Source organism: Lithobates pipiens, unplaced genomic scaffold, assembly GCF_037356315.1.
Source record: "Lithobates pipiens isolate NorthernLeopardFrog02 unplaced genomic scaffold, aLitPip1_a1.2 Scaffold_23, whole genome shotgun sequence".
Classification (NCBI taxonomy): Eukaryota; Metazoa; Chordata; class Amphibia; order Anura; family Ranidae; genus Lithobates; species Lithobates pipiens.
This window is the reverse complement of record NW_027507785.1, coordinates 73,309,942-73,322,960: the sequence shown is the minus strand read 5'-3', so window position 1 is coordinate 73,322,960 and position 13,019 is coordinate 73,309,942. Positions and strand designations below refer to the sequence as shown.

The 13,019-nt window shown below is 45.2% G+C and overlaps 1 protein-coding gene across 3 annotated transcripts in view; it reads right to left on the bottom strand.

Moving 5' to 3' along the window:
- Positions 1–13,019, bottom strand: part of FRMD4B (FERM domain containing 4B) — a 343,633-nt gene that overhangs the window by 194,127 nt on the left and 136,487 nt on the right. For all 3 annotated transcript variants that reach the window (XM_077451878.1, XM_077451877.1, XM_077451879.1), the window contains exons 2-3: positions 12,823–12,888; positions 8,828–8,922 (exon numbers count right to left, since the gene is read on the bottom strand). In XM_077451878.1, the coding sequence (XP_077308004.1) occupies positions 8,828–8,922; positions 12,823–12,888 (161 nt within the window). The remainder of the gene's footprint in view (positions 1–8,827; positions 8,923–12,822; positions 12,889–13,019) is intronic.

Here is a 13,019-nt window from a genome sequence, read left to right as displayed (position 1 = left end):
ACCTGAGGCTAGTCACTTCACTGGGTATATGTGAGGGTTTACAACCACTTTAACCCTGTGTTGCCAGCTCCCGGTACAACAACTGCCAAACAAACAGTTAAAATGCATGTACACCCTAACAATAAACTCTTATGCCCCATACACACGGTCAGAAATTCCGATGGAAAAAGTCCGATCGGATTATGTTGTCGGAAAATCTGATCGTGTGTGGGCTCCATCGAAGTTTTTCTGTCGGAATTTCCGACGGAAAAAGTTTGAGAGCTGGGTCTAAAATTTTCCAACAACAAAATACGATTGGACCTTTTCCGATCGTGTGTAAAGAATTTCCGACGCACAAAGTGCCACGCATACTCAGAAAAAATTTGGAGACAAAAGCTATTGGCTACTGGCCTCTACGTAGTCCCGTCGTACGTTTTGTACGTCACCTTGTTCCAAACGATCGGATTTTCTGACAACTTTGTGTGACCGTGTGTATGCAAGACAAGTTTTGGCCAAAATCCGTCAGAAAAATTCAGACGGATTTTGTGGTCGGAACGTCCGACCATGTGTATGGGGCATTATTTTTATTTTTTTGGTCTGTTAAATATACCATTGGAACTTGGGAGTGTTTTGTTATATCTCTCTGATAATCGCAAAAAAATATCTGTTGATCCTGCCAGAAACCTTGTAAGCTGCCTGTGCTATCTGCCTCTGCTGACTGTTATCAGTTACCATTGTTCTCCATCTCTGAGGATCATCTCCCCCTATGTTGTGAGATGTGGCCGTTCTATAAACCTGTGCTGGGATGACAACACTACCATACAAATAGTGCAGTGTGTGACCGTTGTCAGCCTAGAACAGGAAAGCGTGTCAATGGCAGAATCATCAGGTGTAAAAATAAAAAGGAAACACAGCCTGAAAAATAGAAAAATAGGATTTTTGTACTCACCGTAAAATCCTTTTCTCTATCGTTCATTGACGGACACAGCTCTTTTAATTCTTGACCTTACGGTTATCCCTCCACCTTCAGGAGAGGCAAGGTCAAGAATTAAAGGAGCTGTGTCAGTCAAGTGAACGATAGAGAAAAGGATTTTACGGTGAGTACAAAAATCCTATTTTTCAGGCTGTGTTTCCTTTTTATTTTTACACCTGATGATTCTGCCCCTGTCTCCCAGTGCTCACAAGCAAAGGCAAATGCATAAGATCAGTCCCGAGCGTGTATGTAAACAGCAATCGCAACCACACATGTGAGGTATCGCCATGCACATCATTTCTGGAGCAATAATTGTGTCCCATAAAGCATTTTAAAGCGTTTGTTGCCATTCCACAAGTGTGTGCAATTTTAAAGCATGACATGTTTGGTATCTATTTACTCGGCGTAACATCATCTTTTATATTTTAACAAACAATAGGGTATCATATTGTGTTTGTGTGCACTACAACTCATTAAAGTGATTTTTTTTCCCCAAAAATTTGCATTTGAAAAACAGTTGTGCAAGTACCGTGTAACATAAAAAAAATAAAAAATTCTCCGTGCCTCTCCTTTCAGAAAATATATAATGTTTTGTAAATAATTATCTAGTAAAAAAATAATAATAATAAGATTTTTACATGTATATGAGAAATTTCAGGCTTGGGAGGCAAGTGGTTAGGGGTGCAATGTGCTTTTAATGGCATTTTTCTTCCTATCATTATGTCTCTTCCTATTAGTATCAGCACCTCTGCATGCAACACACCTGATTGCCTCTCAGTGTTGCTCCTCACATAACCCCTCCCATCTTACTAAAAAAGGCTAATATGAAATCCAATTGTGATACATACATACCAGTGGTAGCTGGTGCTCAAAATTTGGGGGGGGGGAGGGGGTGCAAACAAACAGAAAAATTCTGAAAAATACACAAAAAAAAGCCCATCAATTGCAGCCTCACTTTGCCCCATCAATTGCAGCCTCACCGTGCCCCATCAACTGCAGCCTCACCGTGCCCCATCAATTGCAGCCTCACCATGCCCCATCAAATGCAGCCACTATGGCCACTAATAGCAGCCACCGTGCCCCATCAATTGCAGCCTCACTTTGCCCCATCAATTGCAGCATCACCGTGCCCCATCAATTGCAGCCTCACCGTGCCCCATCAATTGCAGCCTCACCATGCCCCATCAAATGCAGCCACTATGGCCACTAATAGCAGCCACCGTGCCCCATCAATTGCAGCCTCACTTTGCCCCATCAATTGCAGCATCACCGTGCCCCATCAATTGCAGCCTCACCGTGCCCCATCAATTGCAGCCTCACCATTCCCCATCAAATGCAGCCACTATGGCCACTAATAGCAGCCACCGTGCCCCATCAATTGCAGCCTCACTTTGCCCCATCAATTGCAGCATCACCATGCCCCATCAATTGCAGCCTCACCGTGCCCCATCAATTGCAGCCTCACCATGTCCCATCAAATGCAGCCACTATGGCCCCTAATAGCAGCCACTGTGCCCCATCAAATGCAGCCACTATGGCCACTAATAGCAGCCACTGTGCCCCATCAAATGCAGCCACTGTGCCCACTAATAGCAGCCACTGTGCCCCATCAATTGCAGCCTCACTTTGCCCCATCAATTGCAGCATCACTGTGCCCCATCAATTGCAGCCTCACCGTGCCCCATCAATTGCAGCCACCCTGCCCCATCAAATGCAGCCACTATGGCCACTAATAGCAGCCACTGTGCCCCATCAAATGCAGCCACTGTGCCCACTAATAGCAGCCACTGTGCCCCATCAAATGCAGCCACTGTGCCCCACTAATAGCAGACACTGTGCCCCATCAAATGCAGCCACTGTGCCCCACTAATAGCAGACATTGTGCCCCATCAAATGCAGCCACTGTGCCCCATCAAATGCAGCCACTGTGCCCCACTAATAGCAGACACTGTGCCCCATCAAATGCAGCCACTGTGCCCCTATCAAATGCAGCCTCACTGTGCCCCATCAAATGCAGCCTCACTGTGACCCATTCTACATATAGGGGGGGTGGCGTGATAGAGGGGGCAGCACCCATGCACCCCTAATGGACAGGCCACCCCTGGTACATACTGTAGATACATCAAAAATGTAATTTAATGATTTATTAAATAATACCTAGCTGCATTGATGTGTCTTTTATATGTGCCTGGAGTCCCCCCCCCCCCTTAAAATGATGCTGTCCTCTGTCATGGTAGATGTGATTTTTTCCCAAAACCAGGGCGGGACAGTTGCCGGACTTGATGCATGGCACCAATCAGAAGTCATTAATTATTACATTCGGCTCAGGTGTCGGGTCATTCCAGGACTAGTAGCTCAGCAGCTGTACAGCCACAGATCGCACAGAAGACGGAACGAAAATCTGGGAGAGAATACAATTATTGAAGAATACGATTATTAATTTCCAAGGTCTGGGAGTGAGGTCATAGACGAGGGAATTCGCTGTCTCCGCTCAAGAGCTCATCTTGTTCAATATTAGCAAGCAAAATTAAATGGGTCATTCTGTACAGCACGACACTTAGCGAGCAGTTACAGCCTAATTATCTCAAATAAGTTTAATGAATTTCATTCAGACAGGACGCGGAAATGAAACATATGTTAGGATTACGCCTGACGCAGCCACTCAGTCTGAGACCTTGCTTTAATTTAGGAGACGTCTACTGCAATGGCAAAATCCTTCCCTGGGAAACTAGCTGTACAACACCCCCTGATAAAATTAAATAGCTACAGTGAAGAAGTTTTTATAGACCCCAGACTAAAATGCTATCTCAGGGATGACACAACCATAAATCCTAGTTCCTGGATTTGTTCACAAATGTCTGACACAAATCAGCCCCCTGCTGCAGCTTCTTACTTTATGACTTGATACAATGTTGCAACAACAGTGTTTTAGTTTAATCACTGGGGGAGAGGAGACTGTGGAAATACTTTCCCCTACCTGCAGCAGACTAATGACATCCTCTCTGCCCAAGACATTTACTTGGCTGGATCTACAGGGTGTCTTTTTACTGATAAAAGGTGGATCATTTTTGGAAAACTTGAACCTGTAAAGTTGCTGAAATGTACATTCTGATCTGTGTTCTGTGTAATGCCCTGCAGGGTAAGAATAGGGGGGGAAGAAGGAATGTGTCTTGGAGCCCGCACTGTGTACATTTCTCTCCCTCTCTGCTTCCTACTGATTCCCCAATCATGTTCAAACGTTCAGGAGGCTTTAATTCAATTTAATGCTATAACACACATTTAAGTACTGGAATTTTTATTTCATGCTCTCTGTATGCGAGAGACATGAAAGTGTTCTAGCATCACTAGAAGTGTTCTATTGTCACCAGCAGGTGTTTTGCACCATCACTCTTGTGAGTGTTCTCGAATCACCAGCAAGTAAATTCCAGGGTCACCAGTAGGACTGTTCTGGGATCACTTTAAGGTGTATTCCAGGATTACCAGATGTAGCATTCTAGGATCACCAACAGGTATATTTCAGGATCACCAGTAGAAGTGTTCTAGGATCACCAACAGGTATATTTCAGGATCAACAGTAGAAGTGTTCTAGGATCACCAACAGGTATATTTCAGGATCACCAGTAGAAGTGTTCTAGGATCACCAACAGGTATATTTCAGGATCAACAGTAGAAGTGTTCTAGGATCACCAGCAGGTGTATCCCAGGATCACCATTAGCAACGTTCTAGGACAGTGATGGCAAACCTTGGCACCCCAGATGTTTTGGAACTACATTTCCCATGATGCGCCAGTACACTGAAGAGTGCACGAGCATCATGGGAAATGTAGTTCCAAAACATCTGGGGTGGTTCGCCATCACTGGTCTAGGATCACAAACAGGTGTATTCTAGTATTCTGAATCACCAGTAGGAGTGTTCTAAGATCTTCAGTAGAAGTGTTCTAGGATCACTAGCAGGTGTATTCCAGTATTCTAAATCACCAGTAGGTTTGTTCTAGGATCTCCAGTAGAAGTTTTCCAGGATCACTAGTAAGTGTATTCCAGGGTCACCACCAGTAAGAGTGTTCTAAGATCACCATTAGGTCTATTCCAGTATCACTAGTACAAGTGTTCTAGGATCCCCAGGTGTATTCCAGGATCACAAGTATGAGTCTTTTAGGATCAACAGTAGGAGTCTGCTAGGAACACAACCAGGTGTATTCCAGGATCACCAGTAGAAGTGTTCTGGGATCATGAGCAGGTGTATTCCAGGGTCGCCAGTAGAAGTGATTTAGGATCACCAGCAGGTGAATTCCAGGATTACCAGTAGTATCATTCTTTGACTCCAGGATCACCAGTAGAAGTGTTCTAAGATCATTAGCAGATATATTCCAGGATCAGCAGTAGAAGTATTCTAGGATCACCAGCAGGTGTATTCCAGGATTACCAGTAGTAGCGTTCTCAGAACACCAGCAGGTGTATTCCAGGATCCAGCAGGTGTATTCCGGGATCACCAGTAAGAATATTCTAGGATCACCAGCAGATGTATTCCAGGATTACCAGTAGGAATGCTCTAGGATCACTATCAAGCATATTGCAGGTTCACCAGCAATAGTCTTTTAGGATCACCAGTAGGAGTCTTCTAGGATCACGAGCAGGTAGTTTCCAGGATCTATGTGTTCCAGGATCACCAGTAGATATGTTCCAGGATCACCATAAGTGTCTAAGATCACCAGCTGGTGTATTCCAAGATCAACAGATCACTGACAGAAGGGACAGGGATGTGGACTGAAGCCATGCATTAATGTCTGGATGAAACATTGAACTACTCAGCATAAGTAGGCTTGTGTTCCTGATTTTAAACTAGAACCTAGGTCCTGCTTTATTTCAGAAGAGACATGCAGTGTGTCTTCTGCAATAAAACCTGACTGTTTGCAGTCTTCTTTGGCAAGCACATTTCAGTTTACATTCTGCCAGTGTGCTGGAATGAGTCACGTGATACCATGCTGGCCAATGAGAGTAGGCACAGCCCAGCACTTGGAAGTAGGTGCGAGTGCCAGCGAAGGACAAGAGATCATTGAAGGGAGGCAAGTATTACAGCGTTTAGTTCTGCTTTAAGCTTGAAGTTTAATTTTTTTTTATTTTGACTGTGGTGCTCATGCAAAGATCACAATAAGCTTTAAAACTTTGGCAGTTCCAGTACTGAAATCTACCAGTTATGCCACGTACACACGATTGGATTATCCAGCGGACCAAGTCCGCCAGACAATCTGCCCGTGTATGGGCTCCGGCGGACTTAGAAAGAAAGTCCTGCGGACTTAGAAAGAAAGTCCTGCGGACTTAGAAAGAAGTCTTGACTCAAAATTGTCCGCCGGGCTTGGCATTCCAGCGGACAATCCTCCCGTCTATGTGCTAGTCCCGTCTGTGTGATGTCACAGTCCCTGAGGAGGATGCTGGGACTGTGACATTATAAGGGGCGGGGTCGACATGTGACATCACCCGGTGACCCCGCCCCTTCTCCCTATATAAGTCGCCGCACAACGCGTCCCTGCCATTAAGGCTGGAGAGAGTGTCGTGTCAACATCGGAAAGATAGAGGAGGAGAAGAGGAGGAGAAGAAGAGGAGGAGGAGAAGAGGAGGAGAGGAGGAGGAGGAGAAGGAGGAGAAGGAGGAGGAGAAGAAGAGGAGGAGGAGGAGAAGAAGAGGAGGAGGAGGAGAAGAGGAGGAGGAGAAGGAGGAGGAGAAGAAGAGGAGGAGGAGAAGGAGGAGGAGGAAGAGAAGAAGGAGAAGAAGAAGAAGGAGGAGGAGGAGGAAGAGGAGGAAGAGGAGGAGGAGGAAGAGGAGGAAGAGGAAGAGGAGGAGGAGGAGGAGAAGAGGAGGAGAAGAGGAGGAGGAGGAGGAGGAGGAGAAGAGGAGGAGGAGAAGAGGAGGAGGAGGAGAAGAGGAGGAGGAGGAGAAGAGAAGAGGAGGAGGAGAAGAAGAGGAAGAGGAGGAGGAGGAGGAGGAGGAGGAGGAGAAGAGAAGAGAAGAGAAGAGGAGGAAGAGAAGAGAAGAGGAGGAGGAGGAGGAGAAGAGGAGAAGGAGAAGGAAAAGGAGGAGAAGAGAAGAGGAGGAGGAGGAGGAGAGAAGAGAAGAGAAGAGAGGAGGAGGAGAAGAGGAGGAGGAGAAGAGGAGAAGGAGGAGAAGAGGAGGAAGAGGAGGAGGAGGAGAAGGAGAAGAGGAAGAGGAAGAGGAAGAAGAGAGGAGGAGGAGGAGGAGGAGAAGAAGGAGGAGAAGAAGAGGAAGAGGAGGAGGAGGAGAAGAGGAGGAGAAGAAGAGGAAGAGGAGGAGAAGAAGAGGAAGAGGAGGAGAAGAAGAGGAGGAGGAGGAGGAGAAGAAGGAGGAAGAGGAGGAGGAGAAGAAGGAGGAAGAGGAGGAGGAGAGAGGAGGAAGAGGAGGAGGAGACAAGACCGGGCCAATGCTAGTTAAAGAGCTGGAAGAAGAAAGCGGAGGCCCAGCAAGAAGAACTAAAGAGCGGGACAAGACCCCCGGACGGCGGCGGAGAAAGCCAGGCTCCTCCGCTAGTGAAAGAGCTAGCAAAAGAGCAGAAGATATCGGAGGAGTCTGGCAAGAAGACACCCGAAGACTGAAGAAGAACCCCGGAGTGGTCTAATAAAGTATTTTAAAAACCTGTGTTGTGTTTTTTTTATGTACACTTTTTCCCCCCAGGTGAATGGGTAGGGGTACATCGTACCCCATACTCATTCACATAGGGTAGGGGGCCGGAATCTGGGGGCCCCCTTATTAAAGGGGGCTCCCGGATTCTGATAAGCCCCCTCCTGCAGACTCCAACAACCAACAGCCAGGATTGTCGGGAAGAGGCCCTTGTCCTCATCAACATGGGTACAAGGTGCTTTGGGGTGGGGGGGCCACAGGGCCCCCCTTCCCCAAAGCCCCCCCCATGTTGAAGGCACACGGCCTGGTACAGCTCAGGAGGGGGGGCGCTCGCTCGTCCCCACCCCCTTTCCTGACCGGCTGGTCTGCGTGCTCGGATAAGGGTCTGCTATGGACTTTGGGGGGACCCCCACGTTGTTTTTTCGGCGTAGGGCTTCCCCTTTAAATCCAAACCAGGCGATGGGGCTCGCGAGGTGTCAATCTCACCGATGGAGGCGGCGACATTGAGTTCCTTCGCTAGTTTCATCTACCTGGAGCCACGCTCAAAATGAACGGACTTTACTCCGTGTGTGGGCAAGTCCGCTCATTTCAAAAGGCCGGCGGACTCCCGCCATAGTCCGGCGGCAGTCCGGTCATGTGTGGGCGTGTGTGGGCAGGTCTGCTCATTCGGAAAGTCCGGTGGGTTGTCCGCCAGATAGTCTGATTGTGTGTACACGACATAATACATCCACAACCATCCTTCCCACTGCTGCTTTCAAACCGCCAACCAGTTCAAGTTCTACACCCCAGTGGATTTTCACCACCAGGTGAAATCAGAGGGCATACTAAACTTAGAAGGTGGCCACACGTTGTTTGAACTGTCAGAGTTGTGTAGAATTGGACTGGCTGAGTTGTGTAGAATTTTTAGGGGTCAATAGTTAGGACCATCATGAGCTCAGAGTTTTTTTTGCTTGAAAAAAATTGGAGCAACAAGGCAAACCTTGTCTTTTCCTATTATGAAGGGATAAAAGTTAACACCACATGTAACTTCAACATATTGAGTAAGAGGCAAACCATGCTTGCTGCAGATTTAAGCCAACACAGGGAATGGCAGATCTCTTACCATGGCTCATACTTGGCACAGTATATGCAGGCCTATGGCCAGGCTAAGCATTAGCGAGGACTGCAGGAAACCTTCAGCTGCTGGATCTTTGTACTGGAAAAGCAAAGCTCAGAGATATTGAGTCGTTATAGAAAACTACTTACGTGTCATCCAAGAATGAGATCCCAAAATACTCCTTCTCTTTCAGATTGAAGTGAGAAGCCACAAGATCCAACAATTCATGGGAGAGGAGTTTCGGCTATGACAAGAAATAAAAGAAATTGTTACTTCTATGAAAAATTATATTATACTCTATAAAAAATAAAATAAAAATAAAAACACAGTTAAGGCCCCATCATCTTCAGTAGGAGGTGGAGTTGAGGAGACAGCTGGACCCGGAGGACGGGCAGATCAAGAATATAGCATTATCTAAGTGCTCAAAAAAACAAACATTCTCATACTAGAAAATGCTCATAAAATACTGTACAGCTGGTATTATACACCTGCTAGGCTGGCCCGTTTTATCCCAACCTCCTCTCCCCTTTACTTCTGAAGATGTTCCCAGGAGGGCATTATGGCACACATTTGGTGGACCTGTCCGAAGGTATGCAGTTTATGGGTCAGAGTCTACACTCTGCTCCGCATCATACTTCATATTAATCTCAAGAGGGACCCCTATGAAGCTCTCCTCTGCAAACAGATTGTGGAATTGCTTTGACCGGAGCATCAGCAAGGGCATGGAAAACACCTGTACTTAGTTTCAAGGCAGTTAAAACCAGTATGAATGATATTATGGTAAATGAAAAAAAGTTGACAGCTATTCTTTTACACACACACGATAAATTCCTTCATGTCTGGCAACCGTGGGTTGCTTATATTCAGCCTTCCAGATTTAATACTACACTCCACAGGATTTAATATATTTCTGGTCCATACCCCGTGGATTCCTTCTCTTCTTCCCTACTTCTGGTGCCCTTTTCTCCCCCTTTTCTCTCCATTATTTTCTCCCTGTAGTGCCCTCGACCGTAAAATATGGTTACAGGTAAATTTAGTTGTGCTGGGTGGTAGCCAGCCTGGCTAATTTGTAGTGTTTAGCGATTAATTGACTTCTGTTCTAAGTTGTGCCTTCTCCCTTTTGTCAGTAGGTGGCACTGTTGCCTTTGACATTAGTATGATGAGCTACAGTACATTTCAGTTATGCATAAACATACTTTTCTCTGCCAATCATATTTGCGGCTACGCATGCTGAGAAAAGCTATTTAATGAAATGAAGTCAGGTGATCAGGGTCAGTCTTCTCGTATGGGGCTTTGGCCTGGGTGGGTATGTGTACAGTTCCTGGCTGCTAGGCCTATCCAGGTGGCTGCCGGCTGCTAGGCCTATCCGGGTGTTCAAGTTTATGCAGAATAAAGTCTGCCAAAGATCTGGAAACGATTCTAGAGGGATGGAGTTCCAGAGGTGACTTCATGAGATGGAGGCTATGAAGTGGCTGGGAGGACTTCAAGAGAGAGAACTCATTTAATGGAATCGGAGATGAAGCAGTGAGTAAAGTTCAGTTAGAGGAGACAGCCTGTCCTACAAAGTACAGATGTGCTGGTTCTACTTAAAGGCTATTTTTCCTGTACTGCTGTCTACCTTATCTCATCTATTTTTGTCTCAGGAGTCTGCCAATGTGGCTATTGCTGATCATTATTAAGGGTGTTCTGTACCGGATAACCTCTCTCCCACGTTTCCTGTTCAAGAAATAAACCTCACTCTGTTTAAAGCATAAAAGTGACTGGCGACCAATTTTCCTTCTTGTTCATCACCCACCGTGCCCACAAACCTGCACCCTGAGAATGTACGAAAGCCCTTCCTACTCCCGGTAGTCACCATCAGGCTTCCAGGAAAAAAAAAATCGGGTTAAGCGCATCATCCCCTTCTCTAGTCTCATTTCTCTTTCTTTTCAGTTTATCAGACCACCAGTCGTAACGTTTAAGAATTATTGTGCAGTAACCCCTTTTATATACAAATTCATTGACCATATAGTTTTGAGATTAGCTGCATTCAATCTTATGTAAGGACATTTTTGTTTTTTTGCTTCATGCAGCGTCTTCCCGAGTTCCGAGAAACTCTGGATTGGGATGTTTGTCCCCTAGATGTTTTGTGTCCCCTTTCTCTGAATTTATAAGACTCGAGTATCCCTCATTTTTTTTTTCTCCTTTTTGCTTATGTATATAATCACACACATAGGTTGGACTTGATGGATTTGTGTCCTTTTTCAACATCACCTACTATGTAACTATGTAACTATATATCCTCTATGCAATGTAACCATCTAATTGTTTAACTGCTGCTGGATTGAATATTAATAAAACTCTTTGTAAAAGAAAAATTATATTATCGATCAAATATCCAGTTTGCTGGAAATAAAAAAATCTTTGGCATTTTGATTAGCAGTTCTTTTTCATCTGTTTTTAAGAGGCCAGAGGTGAGTTAACGTTACATAACAAGAGTAGAGGGCTTGCATTGTGTATATGGGACAATCATTGCACAAAATAATTGACTCTTGGTCTCATCCCCTGACCCCCATCCTGTATGCCCATAGCTCTTCTCTGAAAATTTCTAGAAGCAGATAAGTCCATACAATATCAACACCCGCCTGTCACTATTTCCTTGCTTTTCTTTAGTGTCAGTAGGCTCAGGAAACAGATGTCCCTCTCAGTCATCACATCTTGTATGAGGGCAGTCTGTATTTTGCCAATGGGTGAGGGTACTCCATTAGGGAAATGCGAGACATTGTAGATTGAAGGAATCGTCTTCCATAAATTCTTATTCCCTCTAAATTTCACTGCAAGGGGTGGTGGTCAGGACATAATTCCAGATTTGTATTATTAGAATATTTCTCAGTACAACATTGCTCTCTTAGCCCTTGTACATACGGTCGGACATTCCGACAACAAAATCCGTCAGATTTTGTCCAACGGATTTTGTCCGAAACTTGTGTTGCGTACACACGGTCGGACAAAGTTGTCGGAAAATCCGATCGTTCAGAACGTGATGGTGTAATTTCGTTACGATGGGACTACGTTCAGGCTAGTAGCCAATATATTTGGTCTAGGAATTTGATCTGAGCATGCGTGGCACTTTGTCCGATCGGAATTCTCTACACACAATCAGACAAAGTCCGAACGGATCATGTTGTCGGAAAGTTTTATAGCCCAGCTCTAAAACTTTGTCCGTCGGATATTCAGACGGAAACAGTCCGCTGGAGCCCACACACAGTCGGATTATCCGACAACACGGTCCAATCGGACATTTTCCGTCGGAATGTCCGACCGTGTGTACAACGGCTTACACTGGAAAATATACAAGTTTCAATTCACAGATTTTGGAAAAGAGTCACATTACTATCCCTTCAATCATGATCCCCTGCAAAAAGGTTTCAATGTTGCAATATGATCACTAGGGGGCAAGAAACAGAGGGTATGCTTTTTCCTGCCTGCAGCAGACTGATGACATCATCTAAGACTAGACAAAGTCACTGGCCTGCAACCCCAGGATGTCTTTTCATGAATAACAATGACTTTTTTTTTTTAATCATACTGTTGCTGTATAGGGTGACATATTAGGAATTAATTCATACAGTTATTAAAAGGTCCACTTCAAAAGTTGGCCATACAGGTCTCAAATTTCAGTCAATCAGGCAAAATTTGAGCTGCAGCTGGTCCTGTTGGCACCACCTAGCTCAACAAAATTTGATTTCATAATGAAAGGAGCTGGGTGGAAAATCCCAGTCTGAGTAGTGATTGCATCCAATCAGATGCTGTCACTGTTTGGGTAATCAGGCAGCCGCAGGCGCGGGTGCCGTGGCCAATAGCTGGCAGGAGACATCCCTCCATCATTATTAAAAATATTACCTGCAAATTAGTGTAAATTATTCATCTGAAAGATTAATTCACCGGTGTAGCTCTATATTATAATTTTGGTTTCTTTCTTTTTCCCAAAGCACTGATGCCAGAACAGCGATGGGTCCTGCAAACCTGGTGAAGGTATGTTGGGCTTTATGAAGACCTCACCACATTCACAGACCCCCCTGCTTTAGGGGAATTTCTACATCTATCTCAACAGCTACTAGACATACCTTCTATGGAGAAGAGAAAAAGACTGAGTAGAACATACCTGTACTAAGAGCTCCAGCTTGCGGTCATCCAGGAGGTGCACCTTGCAATGCCGGCCTTCTGCCATCTGCAAGACAAAGGAATAATTTAAATACCTTTTCTGCTGACATGTAAAGTAATATATCTGATGATGTGCCCTGTATGTAAGTTACATTATTATAGCATGCCCTTGAAGAAATTACACTTAAAGTGGAACTA